This window comes from Apiospora marii, assembly GCF_038362585.1.
Source record: "Apiospora marii strain CBS 49790 chromosome Unknown utg000009l_segment0_segment0, whole genome shotgun sequence".
NCBI lineage: Eukaryota > Fungi > Ascomycota > Sordariomycetes > Amphisphaeriales > Apiosporaceae > Apiospora > Apiospora marii.
In genome coordinates, this window is record NW_027117381.1 from 1,261,680 (window position 1) to 1,280,351 (window position 18,672).

General features: G+C 53.7%; 10 protein-coding genes across 10 annotated transcripts; 7 read left to right on the forward strand and 3 right to left on the reverse strand.

Annotated features, from left to right (window-relative positions):
• Positions 1-748: 748 nt before the first annotated feature.
• PG985_011925 (uncharacterized protein) lies at positions 749-1,372 on the reverse strand (the record flags this gene model as incomplete). Its single annotated transcript, XM_066831692.1, has 2 exons — positions 749-853; positions 953-1,372. The coding sequence occupies 2 exons, from the start codon at positions 1,370-1,372 to the stop codon at positions 749-751; spliced, it is 525 nt and encodes a 174-aa protein (XP_066679742.1).
• Positions 1,373-2,114: 742 nt separating this feature from the next.
• Positions 2,115-3,207, reverse strand: PG985_011926 (uncharacterized protein; the record flags this gene model as incomplete). The annotated part of the gene is made up of 2 exons (XM_066831693.1): positions 2,115-2,402; positions 2,470-3,207. The coding sequence occupies 2 exons, from the start codon at positions 3,205-3,207 to the stop codon at positions 2,115-2,117; spliced, it is 1,026 nt and encodes a 341-aa protein (XP_066679743.1).
• Positions 3,208-4,093: 886 nt separating this feature from the next.
• On the forward strand, positions 4,094-4,572 carry PG985_011927 (uncharacterized protein; the record flags this gene model as incomplete). Its single annotated transcript, XM_066831694.1, has 2 exons — positions 4,094-4,302; positions 4,380-4,572. The coding sequence occupies 2 exons, from the start codon at positions 4,094-4,096 to the stop codon at positions 4,570-4,572; spliced, it is 402 nt and encodes a 133-aa protein (XP_066679744.1).
• A 149-nt stretch (positions 4,573-4,721) lies between these two features.
• PG985_011928 (uncharacterized protein) lies at positions 4,722-5,108 on the forward strand (the record flags this gene model as incomplete). Its single annotated transcript, XM_066831695.1, has 1 exon — positions 4,722-5,108. One exon carries the CDS (start codon positions 4,722-4,724, stop codon positions 5,106-5,108), a length of 387 nt encoding a protein of 128 aa, XP_066679745.1.
• Positions 5,109-7,773: 2,665 nt separating this feature from the next.
• On the forward strand, positions 7,774-8,970 carry PG985_011929 (uncharacterized protein; the record flags this gene model as incomplete). Its single annotated transcript, XM_066831696.1, has 3 exons — positions 7,774-7,966; positions 8,010-8,571; positions 8,682-8,970. 3 exons carry the CDS (start codon positions 7,774-7,776, stop codon positions 8,968-8,970), a joined length of 1,044 nt encoding a protein of 347 aa, XP_066679746.1.
• A 1,398-nt stretch (positions 8,971-10,368) lies between these two features.
• Positions 10,369-10,890, forward strand: PG985_011930 (uncharacterized protein; the record flags this gene model as incomplete). The annotated part of the gene is made up of 1 exon (XM_066831697.1): positions 10,369-10,890. One exon carries the CDS (start codon positions 10,369-10,371, stop codon positions 10,888-10,890), a length of 522 nt encoding a protein of 173 aa, XP_066679747.1.
• A 143-nt stretch (positions 10,891-11,033) lies between these two features.
• On the forward strand, positions 11,034-11,252 carry PG985_011931 (uncharacterized protein; the record flags this gene model as incomplete). Its single annotated transcript, XM_066831698.1, has 1 exon — positions 11,034-11,252. One exon carries the CDS (start codon positions 11,034-11,036, stop codon positions 11,250-11,252), a length of 219 nt encoding a protein of 72 aa, XP_066679748.1.
• A 2,051-nt stretch (positions 11,253-13,303) lies between these two features.
• On the forward strand, positions 13,304-14,652 carry PG985_011932 (uncharacterized protein; the record flags this gene model as incomplete). Its single annotated transcript, XM_066831699.1, has 5 exons — positions 13,304-13,468; positions 13,537-13,785; positions 13,877-14,049; positions 14,134-14,525; positions 14,591-14,652. The coding sequence occupies 5 exons, from the start codon at positions 13,304-13,306 to the stop codon at positions 14,650-14,652; spliced, it is 1,041 nt and encodes a 346-aa protein (XP_066679749.1).
• Positions 14,653-15,373: 721 nt separating this feature from the next.
• On the reverse strand, positions 15,374-16,469 carry PG985_011933 (uncharacterized protein; the record flags this gene model as incomplete). Its single annotated transcript, XM_066831700.1, has 3 exons — positions 15,374-15,836; positions 15,890-15,974; positions 16,040-16,469. The coding sequence occupies 3 exons, from the start codon at positions 16,467-16,469 to the stop codon at positions 15,374-15,376; spliced, it is 978 nt and encodes a 325-aa protein (XP_066679750.1).
• Positions 16,470-16,895: 426 nt separating this feature from the next.
• On the forward strand, positions 16,896-18,152 carry PG985_011934 (uncharacterized protein; the record flags this gene model as incomplete). The annotated part of the gene is made up of 5 exons (XM_066831701.1): positions 16,896-16,968; positions 17,020-17,138; positions 17,195-17,771; positions 17,891-18,029; positions 18,089-18,152. 5 exons carry the CDS (start codon positions 16,896-16,898, stop codon positions 18,150-18,152), a joined length of 972 nt encoding a protein of 323 aa, XP_066679751.1.
• Positions 18,153-18,672: the final 520 nt, after the last annotated feature.

The window sequence follows — 18,672 nt, forward strand, 5'->3', positions numbered from 1 at the left end:
CGGTGCCGATTATGCGCTTTCAGCCGTGAATCCGAAGCAGCGGCCCGCGCCGCCTCGTTTGTGACCTCGCGCACGGGTCCCGGATTGCCCACCGTCTCATTGATATCGATCGCTGCTTTTCACGAAGCCGCTATATTGCATTGCACTGCACATACCAGGGACAGTCAACAACCGGTAGAGTATCCATCCCGCTGGACATTGTCGTGACGTTACCTAGATGGCCGCGCTGGCCGTGGATGGAAATACCACGCTTTGCCAGCGGCATAGCCCACGTGCCACGTGCTCGTAGCTGCGATACTGACAGTGGGGCAACATGGACGTAAGGCCCTTCGATATTTCGAGCCTCGCAAGACCTGCCATGTCGATCGTCTTTCTCTTCTATGACGGTCTTTCCTTGATGAATATATCAATCTCGTAGCGTTGGTGGAAGCAATGGCCTTACGTATCTCCAAGTGGCCTTCGTGGGGATCTATACCCGAGTTCCCCCAATATGGGAGACGCTCTAATACAGGAACACTCTTTGGTCGTCAGTATGGAATTTCAGGCGGATAATGACAGAAGACTGCCACCCCAAAGATTGAATTGATAGGTAAAGGTATTGGAGAGTTTGCCAGCTCCGACGAAAGGTACTTGATCATAGGGACATCAATCATGTTGGCCATTGTAGGACCACCAGTATCATGCCAACAAACGCACGTGGGTATCATAATTGTTACAGCCATGGTATACAGCCCCTTTTTCATGACTATCATCTGCTGCATTTCGACTCAACGCTCTTGAGCCCGATGTTCTTGGTCACCGCATCGCGGCATGTGTTGCATACCTCCGGGGCCTTGACGGCCACGGAAGTGAGCTATATAAAGCAACCAGTCAGCCTGCCGATCTAAAACCCACGATATACATATCGCCAAACTCGGGGAGAAAAACAACGCATCACCAGGGCTCAACTTACAGCACCGATACAAGTCAGGGGGTTCCCATCGATCGAGCTCACGACACAGGTCAGCGCCGTGGGCGCCAGGGCCGTGGCGCACTGCACGATGCGGCAGCCGCCGACGTCGAGCTCCCAGGCGTCCTTGGCGGCCTTCTTGACGTCGTCGCCGACGGTGTCGTTGAGGTCTTTCACCTCCTGGGGCAGGTCCTTGAACCAGTCGCCGACCTTGTCGAAGCCGTCCTCGACCTTGCCCCAGCCGTCCTTGAAGGCGTCGCCCACCTTGCCCATGTCGAGCGGCTCCGGGCTGGCTTCGCGGCTCGCCATCGCAACAACGAGACGCCGGTCCACCTGCGGTCGGCTTTGGGGGAGAGCCAGGGCAGGGGAGAGGCTCATAAGTAGACTGGCTGCGCCGGCGGCGATCAACGACGACGACTTCATGGTGTATAGGGGTTGCGCGACGAGGCACACGCGTGGAAAAGAGTGAATGGGGTGGGTTGGGTAACGTGTGAGAAGGTTGAGTCGGGATGAACCTGCGACAAACCCTTCTCCCCGGATTGACATTGATGAGCGGCTACATGTGTTTTAATATAGAACATCACTGCAAGGGTCTTGGCACCTCAATCGCCACCTGCACTCCAACGACCAACACGCAGGACAATGCGAAGACCTGACTGGCTCTTGACCGTGTGATGGCCTGGCCAATGGCGTACAGTAAGGATGCCAAGATAGGCCGGCTGCAACCTATAACGGCCGCATTCGCTCTTGAAACCCTGCTGTTCATGCTGTATGGTGTTTCCAATAGGGCGAAGTAATGGGCCGCCGACATGGGGGGTCCCCGTTTGCCCCAGAAAAAGGGGTCATCTAAGCCACGTATTGCACTGCCACACCGCATATGATTGGAGGTTTGCCACATATAGCGACAGGGTTTCGGCGAATCAGAGCGCCAAGCTGGCCAATGAGCTACTATGCGTGAAACTCGGCCGAGTCGAGCTAGCCGGGGTCGTCTGGCATATCACCATCTGGCATTCCTCTTGCTTACTGCTTGCTTCATGCTTGGATATTAGCGGACTTTGTCTTACTATTGAAGTATATGGAACGAAAACGCGATTTGGCTGAAGTGTCTATTTTGTAGACACGCCAGCCAAGAATAAGCAGGACTCTTGTTCTGACCAACCGACCCCTAGGAACGCCCAACCACCAGTTTGACCGCCGAGACCCCGTCCTTCAGGGCATCCAAGGCCTCCTGGATCCCCTCGAGTCCTTTTCTATTCACGACCTGGGGCGGAGGAGCGATCTTGTACACCCCCGCTGCCAGCGCCTCGGGTAGGTATCTGCCAAAGGTGGCAGGCAAGGTCTCGGCAAAGATCTCGGCGCCGGTGCCATTGCCGAAGGTAAACTTGGCCTCGACGCCCTCGGGGATGTCGTTGGGCGCGATTGGGTTGGAAGAGGCGACGAAGAGCTTATCAAACTTTGTTAGCGAGTCTCTCACCCAGCATAGTTATATAGAGGGGAGAAGACGGTATCGGTTAATTAACCTTTTGTTTGGAAGCAGCCGAGACCTGGCACGCGGCGGCGTTGCTTCCAGCCGCCATGTAGATGCCCGCGCATACACCCTTGTCGAGTTCGGCCACAACGTCTTGGATCACGGTGGGACTGTTGTAGTCGAAGGCCTTGACGGCGCCGAGGTTCCTGACGTAGTCGAAGTTGCGCGGCGAGCAGGTGGTGATCACATCGTAGCCCGCCCCCGTGGCCATCTGGATAGCGTTACTGCCAGCGGCCGAGCTGCCGCCCCAGACGAGGAGCGACTTCCCCTTCTTCGGCGCGTCCAGCTTGGGGAAGTCAAGGAGCAGGTAGTCCCTGCCAAAGAGCGAAAACGAGCTCGTGGTTGCACAGAGACCAAAGACGACGGCGTCGCGGTACGGCATGTCCGCGGACGGGATCCTGGCCATGAGGGTGTAGTCCAGGGCCACGTAGTCCTGGAAGCCGTGGTTGACGGTGAAGCCAAAGATGCGGTCGCCGACGCGGAACTGGGAGGCGGCCGCGGAGCCCGGCGCGACGGCTTCGACCGTGCCCGCGATGTCTTGGCCCAGGACGACGGGGTACTTGACGAAGGGGAGCGCCGTGGACTGGAGCAGACTGTCGCAGGGGTTCATGGCCCAGGCCTGGACCTTGACCAGGACCTTGCGGTCGCCGAGGTCGTCTGTCGTGGGAATCGCCCTCTCGCGGATCACGCCGGGGACGCCGACATCGTCTTGCCAGAGGATGCGGTTCATAGTAGTCACGACCGTGCTTGACGGGCGTTGAGACGACGATTTGGTGTGAGAAACTGTCTTGTGCTACAAATATTTGGAGAGGTCTGATGATAGGGGCGTCTTGGCGGAGGATAATGTGGATGTACTTGGACAATCAACTAATTTATATCGATTTCAACCTTCTAGTATGCACATCCTCTTCATTCTTGCTCTATTGGCTATTCCGTCTCAGAGGTCAGTAGCCCAAGACGGACTTTACATCTCGGAGTTTGCACGTATTTACGCCAAGAAAAGGACTGGGCAGATAAGCAGTTTGACATCCACGTTGGGACAGTAAACATAATATGCATCATACAACTAGTCAGCATCCCGTTAACAATGTACGGTTTGCAAAGAGGGCATTGTGTGGGTTTTTTTCCCCTCACATCTGTATGGGCCATGGAAAGGGGGTAAAAGGGGGCTACTGAGGCACCCATTCGTGTCACTATTTGAAGTGTCAATGAGTCTAAGCAGAACTCTTGCTAAGCACCTCACGTCTAGACCTGCCTTTTATCATATGAGTCGCGTTATTTTTGGGCAGAAGAACAAGTATTTTAACCTACTTTTCATATCGTACCGCAGGGTACCCTCTCCTGTGAACCAACATCACGACCCACTTTGCTAGTCCAATTAGATCGGAGGGTTGGCTCTTCGCTCTGAGCCGTTGGGGCTAGCGCTGACTGGCCACATGCAACTCTCTCCCAGTTCTTTCGATGGAAGCACTGGAAGTACTTTATGGTTAATAATCCTTCGAAATCCCCTCAACCTCTCATCGTCCAAGTCTGAAGAGGGGCAGTAACGCGCCAGACTATTTACTCCTGACTCATTGCTTCTGCGTCGATACAAGCCGATCATCTCGTCCCTTACCATGTCCGAATACACCTCCACGCGCGAAGGCTTCCTGCGGGCCATGGAGTGGAGTCTCACCGGCCGGCCCGAGGACACCGCTCAATATGCCGAGGCCACCTCGCTCCCGACTTTTTACCAAGTCATGAACGGCCAGCGCATAACCTACAACAACTATGTCAAGAATATCACCGAATGGCGCGGTAAGGTCAGCGACTACAAACCTGTTATGTAAGTTGTTATCCCAGCAAGGTTATTCCAGTGCGTCGGCGTTTCTCGGGCGGGCTTATCCTCTTCTTTTACCAAAGGCACGAGTTTCTCCGCGATGGCGATCAGCTGGCGGCGCGCATGACGGGCACCATCAACTTGTACGGCAAGGCTACAGAGTTTGAAAGCTTCCTGTTTGCGAAGGTAGACAAGGAAAGCGGGAAGATGGAGTGGTTGATTGAGAGGTCTATTTGGGGCCCTGTCGGCGGAGCTCCCGAGCATGGCGTCAATTAGACATTTGAGACCAATCATGTAATCATGGAGAAGAGCTGGTAGCATAGATGATCAATATGGAATTGATTTCCGTCAAGGGAAGTCGCGCCGAGTTACTTACTGCGAGTGAGGAGAGGTGATCCAATATACCGTGAGGGGAAAGGGCAGGTATGGTTGTCGAAGCCATTCTGCCCTCTTACTCGGCCATTGAGACCTTGGACAAAGGAGCCAATACGGCAACACTGGTCTTCCCACCTGCCCCGAATCCAACACGTGCAGGCTCGATCCTCGGCACAGATGACAACGGACTTGCCCAGAGACGTTGGCAGGATCATGTTTGGAGAAGATTCCTAGCTCGATCTTCATCAGCGTGCTGCTTCCTTTGGTGGGAGTGCACTGACATCGAGGGCGGAAAAGCGGGCGCTGCTGCACCTTATACTGCTGAGCAATATGTGAATGCTGGAGCGACTTGGAACTGGGAACTGGAAACCTGCCTGCCTCCTGCCACTGCAGGAACTACAATCAGCCGTCTGTTGCAATTGCATGTGCGAAAGTAGAAACAACTAGCCCATAGCTTCCGAGACGGAGCATCTCAGTAGGCGCGAAGACGTCTACCCCAGCGAACTTGGCTGGAACGCAACTGTCAGAACGAGTGAGAATTAACGGAAGTCGCCCTGTTCTTCGAATTCAGCATTGACAGCTTGAACATGCTAGAAAGCCGCCGAAATGTAATGTATTTAAGCACCACTGTTTCTCTCTTCGCTTGGCCTTCTTGATTCTCCATCTTCCACACTTCATTTCAAAACACCAACACCTCTTATCACGATCTTATCTCTGTTTCTCTCCTCTGCTTCTCCCCTCTGCTTCTCCCCTCTGCTTCTCCCCTTCTGCTTCTCCCCTTTCTCGTGGCCAGCTCAACTTCCAATTGCTGTTTTGCGTCACCAAGACATACCCTTCCATCCATCATATCCTCCACTGATATCCAGTCATCGTCGCCGGCTTTGTTCATCGTTGCCCGGCGCTTCTAGGCCTCATGGACTGACCAGACTAAAGGTGGGGATGAGCGACAAACTTGCATTTCTGATTCGTGCAGTGAAGTGCCTAGGCACCGAGCGCGACATGATGAGTCAAGCCCTTGTTACGGTCTGATGCACCACAAGACGTCGGCTTCGGCTGACGCCCCAATTTTTCAGTCAGGTCTACCCTTTGTCGCTAACCCAGCACGACCGGGACGAACCTCCTCCCTCGGTGTGGCGTTCCCGACCCATGCGAACCCTGTGACAACAGCTCCAACTCGCACGATACTGTTTGGAGATTTGGTACTGGGGCTCACGGTTCGAATGTGGTGGGTTGACCATGGGGGCCGGATCGAGGCTGGATGGAAACCGCAGTGCAGGGTATCAGTGTCAGATGTAGCTTAGAATTCAATACAACCACCGTCTACATGATTTTGGTCCCGCGAACTTGATGCCTACGATTCGTCTTGCTTCATCGGCGTCCGTGTTTGTCAAGAAGACTGGTGGGCAGAAGACTGGATTGAACAACATTCGCTTCGGTCCTCAAGCACAAAAGGAAGGTGCAAACCGCAATCGTAGAGATTCATAGGGTACGCCATGGGTACTACCCCTTATCAATGGTCCGTGCTGTTGATATCCGAACTTACCTAACTTGGAGAAACCTTAGTCCAGGCAGAATCTCTACTTAAAATCTGCCCAGACGCTTTCGACTTCGAGCTTTCTTCCCCTTCACCAACAAATGTAAGGGTGTCATCAGAACGTAACAAGGGCAGATCAGTGATGACTTGATTCAACAGATACACAAACATCAGCGCTTACCATAAGTGCCTTGAAATCAAGTACTACTACTGTCTGAGATCTCGACCTTGCTTGCTGCTTTTCCAGTTGACCCAGGAGGAAGTTTTTTCCCCGCCTAGTGGCATCATTCCCATTCTCCCCAATTGCCAGTGTTCCATGGGCACACAATTCGACACCACGAGAGCACATTCACCATCAGAACAGGACATACAATCAGTTTTGGCAGATCTTAGCACCGTGTCGGTGATTTGAATCAACCATCTGATACCCATTGATTATGTTGCTTCATTTCGTCTTCCATATTCATCTCGGGAGTATGGTCGTCGAGTTGGGACACGCCAGTGATGCATATTGCATCCCAAACACTGCGTCGGATCTTCTTTTGATGCTGACAATATTACAATTTACCAAATAGGCCCTACACATGTAAGACAAGCAAACTCGTTGAATTTTCTTGTCCAAGCATGGCATGATCAATCTATGTAGCCCATTGCAACCCAAATATAATTCCTCCAGGCTGCCCCCAAATCGACCTAGATGGATGTTTGCCGAACAAGGAGTTGGAGCAAGTTGTGCCACATGGATTATATGTGCGGGTATGGATGAGTTTTATCCAGGGTTAACGCGTATGCAAGGCGTGGGTGTTGTCCAGACGTGACCTGGTTGCCATGACTCTCTTGCCATGTGTCGATGAACCCCTGTTGGCCTGCCAGAGTGAGACCAAAGCCTTGGTGGGACAACAGATTGACAGTGGGCATAGTTGAGGCGACCAGGTGCGCAGTCATGCGCAGCCACACCGTCAAGCTTGGACGCTCGCATGCCACATGGACTTTGACGGGACATGGTAGTGCTTTGCCGGACGCCCCCCCCCCCCCTTGCGTGCCGTGCCATTGGCTCCGCGCATGTTGCGAGAGTCGAATCCCCCCAGTACATTGGCAATTTAAATTGGTGTATGCCCAATCCATATTGCGGTTTGCCTTGTGAACGAATCACTTCCCCAGAAGATTTCAAGATTATGTTTGCCACGGCTCTCTGCGAACCTAATCGCAGGCAACACTATTTCGAGCCCTATGCAATGATGCTTGCTTCACGCAAGGCACCTTGGTGGCGTGATAGCAAACTTGGTGGATAGGCAGCATGCTTCACGCAAGGGGTACCAAAAACCCGTGACTGAGCCCAAGAACACATGCGTGCTTGCATTTGACAATTTCGGGACTTGTGTTGAGCGAGTCGGCTGTTATTTCGGAGCATGGCAGAGGGCGATAAGGAATGGAAAGTGGTTGGACTTTCTTGAACATATTAACGGGGACACTCTGGAACTTGCGGTTTTCTTCATCCAAACGAATGATACAATCGTTTGCGTCAACACTTTACCTAACTAACCATAGGTAACCAAAATCTATCAGCCATGACCCTTATCCAGAACGAGAAGCAAACGATACTTGTCGCCCTCGCTACAGTTTTTAGCGCACTTCCGACAGGCGCTGTCGGTCTCCGCATCTGGGCGAGGAGGGCCTCGGGTAAACGCATGCAATTGAGCGATGGCTTGATAGTTCTGGATAACATTGCGATGCTTGCTTATTGGGTGCTCGTTATCTACAGTATGTGGGCCAAATCCACTCCATATGGATTTTGTCTGATTAGTCACTCTCGTGGCCGGCACGAAAGAGGGAGACATGCGAACCAATGCCGAACTCGCCAAGACGGACATGAACTTCTTCCTGTCCTATCACCGGGTTAGGAACCGTCCCATATCTTACTGCCGTGTTTCAGGTAACATCACGAGTTTCCAAGCTAACGGGGTATTTTACGCATCTCAGCTCGAGACGACCATCAAGCTGGTCTGGGCCCTCCTCGTCTACCTCCTCAAGTTCTCCACGCTGGCCCTGCTCCGCGAGATCTTCTTCTCGTGCTCGAGGGCCGTGCGGATGACCATCCGCCTCCTGACCTACGCCAGCATCGTCTGCGCGTCCGCGTCCATCACGGCCACCCTGTACATCGACTCCCCCACGGAGCGCTGGTGCGACCTGGCGAACCCCCCGCTGGACATGCGGAAGATGAACAAGGTCAACGGCATCTTTAGCACCGTGACCACGGTCGTGCTTGATTTCGCCATTTTTTGTGTGCCAATTTGGCAGCTGGTCTCGGTCCGGCTTAAGAGCCGGAAGAAGGGGCTGGTGATGGCTTCATTTACTTTGGGCTTCACGTTGGTCTCCCTGTTCTTTTCTCTTGGAAACTGGAAGTTTAGAGCTCCAGTGGCTATCTCTAAGGCATCTATCATGTTTGGGGCTGCGTTGATATACTGACACTTTCAAGGACTTGCGTGGTCGCACTGATCCGCACCATCCTTGTGTACAAAAACCAAACCAAACCCCTCAACGCACTGGTCCAATCATTCCTACTGGGCTTGGAACCAAGTGTAGGAATCATTGCCGTCTGCATCCCGCTCTTCCGCCGCCTGTTCCACCGAAACACCAAAGCGGAAGGGGTCAAGATGCACAGGCTACCTTCGAGAGCCGGACCCCCCGGGCCAGGAGACCCGGAATTCGGGATCAAATCTATCACTATCATTGTGGCGTCTTCCCACGCATCTCAAGCTCGCTGAGCGTCGGTAAGAATCGATATGAGGTTGTCAACCCTTCTGATATGCTCTTTGGGCTGCCATATCTAGCGGTAGAGCGGCGGTCGAGTCAACTGCCGACGTGCTTCTTCGTCGACTCCTGTTCTGATGACCGGTGGTCTCATCTCACCCAAAGAAGCTATGAGATGAATTAGCCAAACTGTTGCAAACGAGAAAGCTTTTTTTTACTCACCTTGCGTGAACCTCTTTCTTTGCATTGGACTCGCCTGTCCCGAGTAGAACAAAATGGTTGATAGAACAGAAAGACAATGAAAGAAAGAGGAAAGAAGTACCCATCCAACTGCTATCGAGAAAACGTCCGAGATCAAGGTGGCCTTTGCACCCGGCCTAGCTGTGACTGGTTTGAACATTTATGAGCAGGGAACGTGGGACTTCGGCTGAATGCCCCCTTACGTAGCCTCGCTCAGCTGACCCCATAATCTTGACGGAGACATTCCATAGATAGCCGGGTTCTCGGAATGATCAGTAACCACCTTTCTTCTACAAGAACCCCTTGAGATCGTGTAGATTGGGATGACCCATGTGTCCGATGAGCCGAACGATCCCAAACCAGGTTGGCGGATGCCTCGCTCCAAGCAAGGGACAGGGAGCGAACACCGTGCTAGCTAGTTAAAAAAATTCAAAGGCCGAGCCCAGAAGATGATCCCTTGAAATCACCACGATATTCTTATCATTAATCAGCACGCCCGTGCACGAGAAGACAAGGTCTAGCTGCCCAATCAAAGGCCATCCCGAGCACCCCGGATGTCTGGAATGTCCCAGCGATCGCACCAGATCATCCCTGGTTCTGATGGTGCAGAATTGGCTGGTGGAGAGGAGCGATCTAGCCTTTACGGAGATATTCAGCCCTTTCGTCGATGCTACGTGCGTAGTACCCAAAGCACCGGATTCGGACCCCCATTTGGACAATGCTGCATTATATTTAGACGAAGGAATCCGATATCACAATGGGAGCGTTCCGGAGTTTCTTAGACCCTTCTGCTGGATGTCTGGTTTCACATCTTTCGCTTGATTCAGATTTGTCTTTCGGAATCCTCACGCTCATTTGTACCAACCAGCAGCAGCCATGGTATCTCTGAGACCCATCGAGAATTCCAATCAAAGAGCCATCGTGGCCATCGTGATAGTGTTCAGTATACTCCCAACCGCTGTTGTCGGGCTCCGGTTCTGGGCAAGGAAGATCTCTGGACAACGGCTGCAATGGAGTGATGCTCTTATCTTGCTGGACAATGTCACCCTGCTGGTGTTCTGGGCGATAGTCATATTCAGTAAGCAGCCAGCCCCAGATTCATTACTCAATATGATATCTTCAGTATCAGTATCTAACTGGGCCTCGTCTATACAGCCGTCTTCGCAGGTGGCATGGAAACCTTACCCGACCTAGACAAGCTAGCCTCTCTACCCGAGTCCCAGCGCAAGAGCTTCCTCTTGGTAAGCACGCCACGGGCCGCTCCGCCTTCCCCCCTGCCGAATAGCCACCACGTTAACGCAAAGAACCAGGGAAACACGCTAACACAGCTGATCTTCGGCTTCACCGTCTTCTTCCTCAAGTTCTCCGCGCTGGCCCTCTTCCGCGAGCTCTTCTGGGGCGCGGGCTCCCGCGCCGCCCGGACCGTGCTCAACGCGCTGACGTACCTGACGGTCGTGTGCGCCACGGCGGCCGTCACGGGCTCGCTCTACACCAGTTTCCCGGCCTACAGCCTCGACAACGCGTCGGGCGACGACCACTACAAGCTCAAGGTCAACGGGCGTTTTAATTTCGTCGCCACCGTCGTGCTCGACTTCGCCATCTTCCTCGTGCCCATCTGGCAGCTGTGGCGGGTCCGCATCGATAGCCGGAAGAAGCGGGATATTATCCTGGCGTTTTGTCTGGGGTTTTTGTGAGTACCTTAGCTACCTCTAAGTAGTTGTGGCCCCAGCCTAGACTCTGTAGATTTTGGGGCTTCAAGACTAATGCAGATTCAAGGACTTGCGTGGTCTCTCTAGTGCGTATCTGCCTTTGGTGGCAGGAGTGGTTCCAGCAGAACATGATCCTGCAATGGTTCCTGCTGGGCTTGGAGCCGAGCGTGGGCATCGTGGCCGTCAGCATCCCGCTCCTGCGCCCCATCTTCCGCCGCCCGGCACGCAGCCCCGAGAACGTCCGGATGCAGAGGCTGCCCTCGAGGGCCAAAGCTAATAGTCCCGAGGACGGCATCACAACGACTACCACTTTCGAACTATCTTCTCGGACTTCCCGGCCTTCTTGAACGTCTTTTTACGTTTCAATTTGCCATCTTGCAACCATGCTTGGTTGGATTATCACTGACAGTTGTCAGCGTTCTAAATGGAAATGTCTGTTTGGGTGAATGGTCAATCAGGACTAACCTGGGAGTTTCAATATCCCCTTCCGTCTGAGACTCATCCTGCCCCATATTAATAATTGTGTTATTGTTTATAAATGTATGCTTATGTATGATCGATATTATATAACGCCTCCACTAGAGTACTACTGGAGCTGAGAGTAGATAATAGTCCACATTCAAATATTATAGTACCCAGATCCCGGAGTCGGCGCGCGGTCCAGCTTGAAGTAGCCAGGCTGCAGCTTCTGGAACACCTGCGCCGGGTCGTACCGGACGGCAATGTCTTTCAGCCTCGCCTTGTTGGCGTCGCCGTAGCTGGCGATGACGTTCTGGTACTCGCTGGCGTAGTTCATGTACACATACTCACTGAAGAGCCCCCGCCGCAGTGCCTCGCTCTTGATATCCCGCAGCACGCGCGACAAGTAGGCCGTGACCCGCGCGTCGTCCGCCTGGTGCGTCCACGACGCCGCGAGCAGCATGATGTAGATGGGCCCCTCGCGCATCGTCTCGGCGGCCCACTCGGCCAGGACGCGCGTCCTGGTCGTGTCGCCGACGGCGGTGAGGTTGCCGCTGTCGAAGCCGGCCCAGACGGGCGACTGGGCGCCGTGGACGGGGTCGGCGTGGTAGAAGACGGGCAGGCCGAGGTTCAGGCCGTTGGCGTGGACGTAGACGAGGTAGAGACCGGCGTCCACGTCCTGGGCTGCGTTGGTCGCCGCGTAGGCGAAGGCCTCGTCGAGGCCGCGGAAGTCGCTCTCCATGTAGGTCTTTTGTCCACCCCAGACCTGGCCTTTGGGCAGGGGAATGGTCCGCAGGTTGAAGTTGACGACGAGACCGAAGTTGTTGCCGCCGCCGCGCAAGGCCCAGTACAGGTCGGGGAACTGTTTGGCGCTGGTGCGGACCATTACACCGCTTGCAGTGACGACCTAGACAAGTAGTTAGTGAGTTATCCTATGTTGATGCATTGGGTTGACCTACATCGAAGCTCTCCACGTTGTCGCAGGCCCATCCATAACGGGGCGAGAAGTATGAGATGCCACCTAGCAATATTTTCATCAGCACCAAAAGCGATGATCTTTGACCTGTGTTGGAGAAGACGAAACCTACCGCCCGTAGTCAAGCCACCCACTCCAATGTTTCGTAAGAGAGACCGTGAACTCGAACCCAAAGCCCGAACTCAAAAACCATCACCAAACAATCGTGACGACCGGGCCGAGTGGACCAGCTGTCAGGAAAAGCTGGTACTATCGGGGTGCGGCCGTGCCATTAAGGTCATGAGGGTGACTGATAGGGAGGAAAGCTCTATTTCAAGACTATTACCTGAACTTCATCCACACGGGTGAGGGCACTCCTCAGCTGGTCTGATAAGGGAAGTGAGTTGTGGCGTGAACTACGATACATTGTCTGCATCTCCAAATTAAGCCGACATCCGAGGCAGATGCCGCAGTGATCAATTTGTTGGACAAACGCTAGGATCATGCAAGACCGTTAGCCCCATCGGCCCAAATGGGCAACAAATATATTAAACATGTAACGGTATACCTCTATACATCTCGCCACCGCATGGCAGCACAGGGGGCAAATCCCTTTGATTGCTATATCCAGGTCGTCGGTATTAGAACTCCGGCGTGTGAGCTGCACGAAATAGACAGCAATGATCCGACGTCGAGATCCTAATTACCCTATTGGTCATGCGCAGTACAGGATCGACATCGAACATACGACAATGCGAATATAACCGGCAGGTGGATCCTTAGGATGCGACAATATAGGTTGCATCCAAGCAGCTGAGATGTCTCTTTATAACGGCTGCGGGCACACTCCCTTACCCAGCGTAGAATATTTATAAGGACCAAAGTAGAACTCCGTCTTGTGTGATCGACGCCACCCACAGATGATCAGCGTCCCTCAGAGACATCTCAGGATACGAAAGAAAGAAAGAAACACAGCCAAAGACTATGCGATTCCAAGGAGCTCAGGTTGCCGCGGGGCTGCTGTCGACCCTGCCCGGCGCGCAGGCCCTGCTTCGGTTTTCCTGTTCCCAGCTCGTAGTCGAGCGTCTCGACCCCCTGGTCAACCCCGGCGTGGTGGGAACCCCCCATCTTCATCAGATCATCGGCGGTGTAAGTCTTCTGAAATAACTGTTCACGATTCCCTCGATCTTGTTGAGTCTCTAACCTCACCGAACCAGAATGCCTTCAACGCGACTATGGACCCCGCCAAGCTCGACATCCCCGGGGCAGCGACGTGCACGACCTGCCAGTTCGCCGAGGACTTCTCCAATTATTGGACCGCAGTGCTCTTCTTCCGCGCGCGCAACGGGACCTACCACCGAGTCCCACAGAAGGGCAACGTCTTCTTCGAGCAGGCGAACGGGGGCATGACCGTTTACTATACTGCCACCCTCAATGGTAACGGAAAGGTCACCGCGTTCAAGCCGGTACGATGTTTTTCTTCTTTCCCTTCTCACGGGTCTCTCTCTCTGTTCGAGTCACGCCTCGACCAAAGCATACTGACCCGCATCCAAACAGGGCTTCCGCATGATCGTCGGAGATCCCATGGAGCGCACCGCGGCGGGCGCGGCCAAGTACCGACAGCTCACGTACACCTGTCTGCAGAACTCCATGACCCGGACCGGCGAGACCAAGAACATGCCGCCGAAGCCATGTCCGGCCGGAATCATGGCCAACATCCGGTTCCCCACGTATGTCTTCTCGCGCCAAGGACCCCCCTCCCCTATATGGCGCCATCAGCGCCCGACTAACTAATTACCCCGTCCATGTAACAGATGCTGGGACGGCAAGAACCTCGACAGCCCCGACCACGCCAGCCACGTCGCCTACCCCACGAGCGGCACCTTCGAGAGCGGCGGCCCCTGCCCGTCGACGCACCCGGTCAAGATCCCGCAGCTGTTCTACGAGGTCATCTGGGACACGACCAAGTTCAACAACCCGTCCGACTGGCCGGCCGACGGGTCGCAGCCGTTCGTCTGGAGCTACGGCGACGCGACGGGCTACGGCAGCCACGGCGACTACGTGTTCGGCTGGAAGGGCGACGCCCTGCAGCGCGCCATGGACCAGAACTGCCAGAACAATCAGTGCAACGGGCTGCGGTCCCAGTCGCTGCAGCAGGGGAACCAGTGTACTGTCAAGACTTCGGTCAATGAGCCGATCGATGGCTGTGAGTTTGATGGCTCCCTTTTCTTGAGGTATATGCATTATGCGTGGACTAACCTCTTCGTGTAGGGCTCGATGAGTTGCCCGGTGGCATGGCCGTTACTGATGCGTCCGGGAAGCTCATCTACTAGTTTCGTACTTGTTAATGTTTGTTTTCCATGTTTCAGCAGCATATAGCCAATAGGTACTTCTAGAAGCAAGATGACTGCATAGATGCCAAAACACCACCCGGGGCCCACTGCGTCTTCGAGTGGTTGTTGTATCGCAATACCCACACCTGCACCTATACACCTGACCAGGTTGTAAGATGCTTGGACCGTGGCTGATACCGTGGGGTTCAAGTCGGTCAATAGGGTCCCGCACATCTAAGCAGGCAACGTAGCCAATGGTCGTATCAGCAGCACCCCTGAACGGAAACACGAACCTGGCAGAAGGAGGGTCTTACCGTGAAGATGCAGGACGTTGTAGCACCCGTCAGAAATTGCATGATCAGTGGGACTGAGATGTGCTAACGAGATTTTGTTAATCCAACCAATCAATACCTTACTTAGTCGTCCCAGTAGGAATACAAGCGACTTACCGTTCTTTCCGTTAGGCTCACTCCATACGCCACCGTTCCTACCGCACTGACGACTGTCATTGGATAGAACCCCTGAAAGCGGGCTTTCTCGATCGGGAACCCTGAGACATCATTGCCTTTCTGGTAATGCCCATTCTCCAGCCCGTAGCGTGACGCAAACCTCTGGATATTCCTGTTCAGATATTTCCCTGCTTGCTGTTAGCATACGTGGCTTCCAGCAGAGACAGCCATGTATGAGTGCTCTGCGCGGGGCTTACCGGTAACGTAAGACCCTATGGCTCCCCGACTCCTGACGGGATATAGACCAGCCCGGCTTGAAGGTAGTCCAGTCGGTAGATGTCGACGCACTGGGCCGCCAAAGAGGTCTGGAGGGCCATTTTGACGGTGTACGTGATGGATCCGATGCAGATGACCGAGAAGTTCGCCTTGTCGCATAGCAGCTTGATGCACGCAAAGGGATTCGGTATACGGTAGTGCCGTTTGCGGGCAATGCCCATTTCCGCCTCATGGGTTCGATTTTTCAAAACGACCAATGCGAAAAGACTGCGCCGGATGCCGGATGCCTTGATGCTGCCGTTTCCCACAATTTTTCGCTGCGTTTCGGGAAGGAGCAGCGCGATGACCAGGAGGTATACCCCGGTGAGTATGGCTAGGAACCAGAAGATCCATCTCCAGCCCAGCTTTTGGGTCAACACGCCCGCTACGACTGGCCCAAAGCTCGGTGCTGCATTCGTGCTGGCTGGTCGTCAGTAGGTCCTCCCAGGGAAATGAGGGGCATGAAATCGTACAATATCAGCAAGAATCCCACGTAGGACCCACGCTCGCCGACGGTGGTAATGTCGGCCAGGACCCCATATGAGGCGCCGTAAGTGCCTGTACTATCAGTCAGGGGTAATAACCTATGATAAGAGACCTGGTAGTAGCTGGGAAGTCTTTACCAGAAGAGCCGGCACTTTGTACCATACGCAGTACCAGGAGGCCAGCATACGACGTCTGCAGGGCGATCCCGATGTTGGATGCGAAGAACAGGACGAACATGATCATGTAGGCTAATCGGCGGCCGCCTTGGTCGGCGAGGTCGCCCATGAACGCCGGTGCGATTCCGGCAATCACCAGATAAGAAGTCACCGTGAGATTGATCAGGGTGAGAGAGACCTTGAAGTCGTTCGCCATGGGCACCAGGGCGGGGAAGTAGATATAGCTGCTGAGTGTAGAGAACATGGCGCCGAAGGAGGCCAGGGAGCTGATCCAGATCTTCTCGCCGTGCGTGAAGATTGAGTACAGTGCCCCCGGTGCAGTCTCGTCTCTCGCGCCTTTCGTTCCGCCCTCTTCGGTCAGTTTGTCCGGGCTGTTGGTGGTTGGTGGCATTGCGCCCGCTTCTAGCTTGTGGTCACCCATTTGTCTCTGTGAACACCGAATACGATCATGAAAAGGCTCGTCGAGGAACTACGTGCTTTAGAGATGCGAGACTCCAGAACAGTGAAGATTTGAAAGTTGGGTGATAAGACCCATCGGTGCATTCCAAGTCTCGCATTCCTCGAGAGTGTCGATCCTTGGTAGTTGCACCAACATACACCCCTGCGATGCAACGCGGAGAAGTCGGCGGTTGCTGCTCCCAGGACCCGACCCATTCAGCCGGATACGCCTCCAACCTCGGCCGACGATCTTAGAACGATGGTTTGACTTGGAAAGATGGGGTTCAACCCACGAACATATCAAGCAAATATGCCATCCGGACTTCTGGTTGTTGTCCCCTTCCGAGGCCAGTCACACTAGAACTTTGTTCACTTCATCATGGAAAGGAGATTGACCGAGAATGATGCCTCCACCGGTCAGGATACCAGTCTAGATGCGGCAGTGATCGAGAGTAAGTTGAGATAGCCGATCCATTCTCATTCATCCCGGCTAATTCCATCAGAGCTTCCTGAAGGCTGCACGGTATTGGCGGTGACACCATCAGGGCGCAGCCTCTGGGTCGGGACGGTCAAGATTGATGTGCGCTTAGAAAATGGCTCAGTGGCAGCCTTCTTCAAGAAAGTCGGTCGCATTCCCTTCCTAAACCATTCGAACACTGACGACTGATTTGAGGCCAGGGCGCATTAGGAGATACAGGCAGGCGCATAATGCAAGGAACGTTTGAAGCAGAGCACGCGATTTACGAGTTTCTTCCAGAGCAGACGCCACGGCCCGTAGGCTGGGGGACGTACAGGGGCGATCCGAACATGCACTTTTACCTGTGCGAGTTCATCGAGATGTACGACTCCATCCCAAGTGCGTGCGACTGGGCCGCCACCGTCTCTCGCCTGCACCTCAACAGCATGGGCAGGTCCCCTGCTGGACAGTTTGGCTTCCATACTGCCACCCACCTAGCCAACGTACCGGTCAACAACACATGGAGCTCGTCCTGGCAGGCTTTCTGGGCGCAGCAGATGGAGAGCCTGTTTGATCAGGACGAGCTGTTGCACGGACCAGACGATGAAGTGAGGCGGTTGAAAGAACTGTACATCACTCGGGTGATCCCGCGGTTCCTCGGGCCTCTGGAATCTAACGGGAGAGTCATCCAGACGTGTCTGATCCACTCTGATCTCTGGCCCGGAAACGTCAAGCCGGCTGTCGAGACTGGCGAGCTGATCATGTTCGACTCCTGCGCCTACTGGGGTCACAACGAAGGTACAACCTCTTTATTCAATAAGTCTCGTCTTGAAGCTATATGTTAGACACTGATTGTCGTCGGGTAAGAGCAGCTGACCTAGGTATTTGTCGGAATCCAAGATACAAGCTTGGCCCAGCTGCGATTCGCGAGTACTTCCAGCACGTACCCATGTCAGAGCCCACCGCCGATTTTGACGGGCGAAACCATGTGTATGCGATGAAGTATTATGCTCTTCTGTCTATCATGTACTTCAAGGACAAGAGGTTCCGCGCAATGTAAGTCCCAGCTGAATATAATTAAGTCATATGACAGTCTGACTGATCTGTCATGGTAGTTTTGTGGACGAAATGAGGTCACTGGTTACTAAGGCAGGAGCCGGCGAAGAAGCCAATTTGTAGATTGATTATAAGCGGATAAGTCTTTATTGTTAACGATGATGCCAAGATTCTCATTCCACTCACTGTCCCTGATTCAATATTTCAAATACGAGGCCATACACCTGATCAATACGCCGAGAGCGTAGCCAGGAGCTTCGAATGTAAGCTACTTGTCATAGCAAAACAGAAGTCATGAGGTTGAGGCCCGAGTGCAGGCGTAAAGCCTCCTGAAAAACTATGCTGGTTAGTAACGACTCGACCAAAGGCTGGTAAAGGGTAGCAAATGAGATAATATTCCTTGCCTTACAAAAACACTCATCACACCTGCGATTGTCGAGTAGACAATACAGCTGTTGTTGCAATAGAATCGAAATGATCTCGAGCCCCACCAACCTCAACCTTCGAGGGGATTTGATGCATTCTGATTCTTTCCACAGCCCGGCGGTGACGTTGGAACAGAGGAATGCATAGCGGAATGCTAACCGCAATGATTCCTATACTCGGCTCTAGTCCCATCAGGAACATCTCGTTCAGCATACTA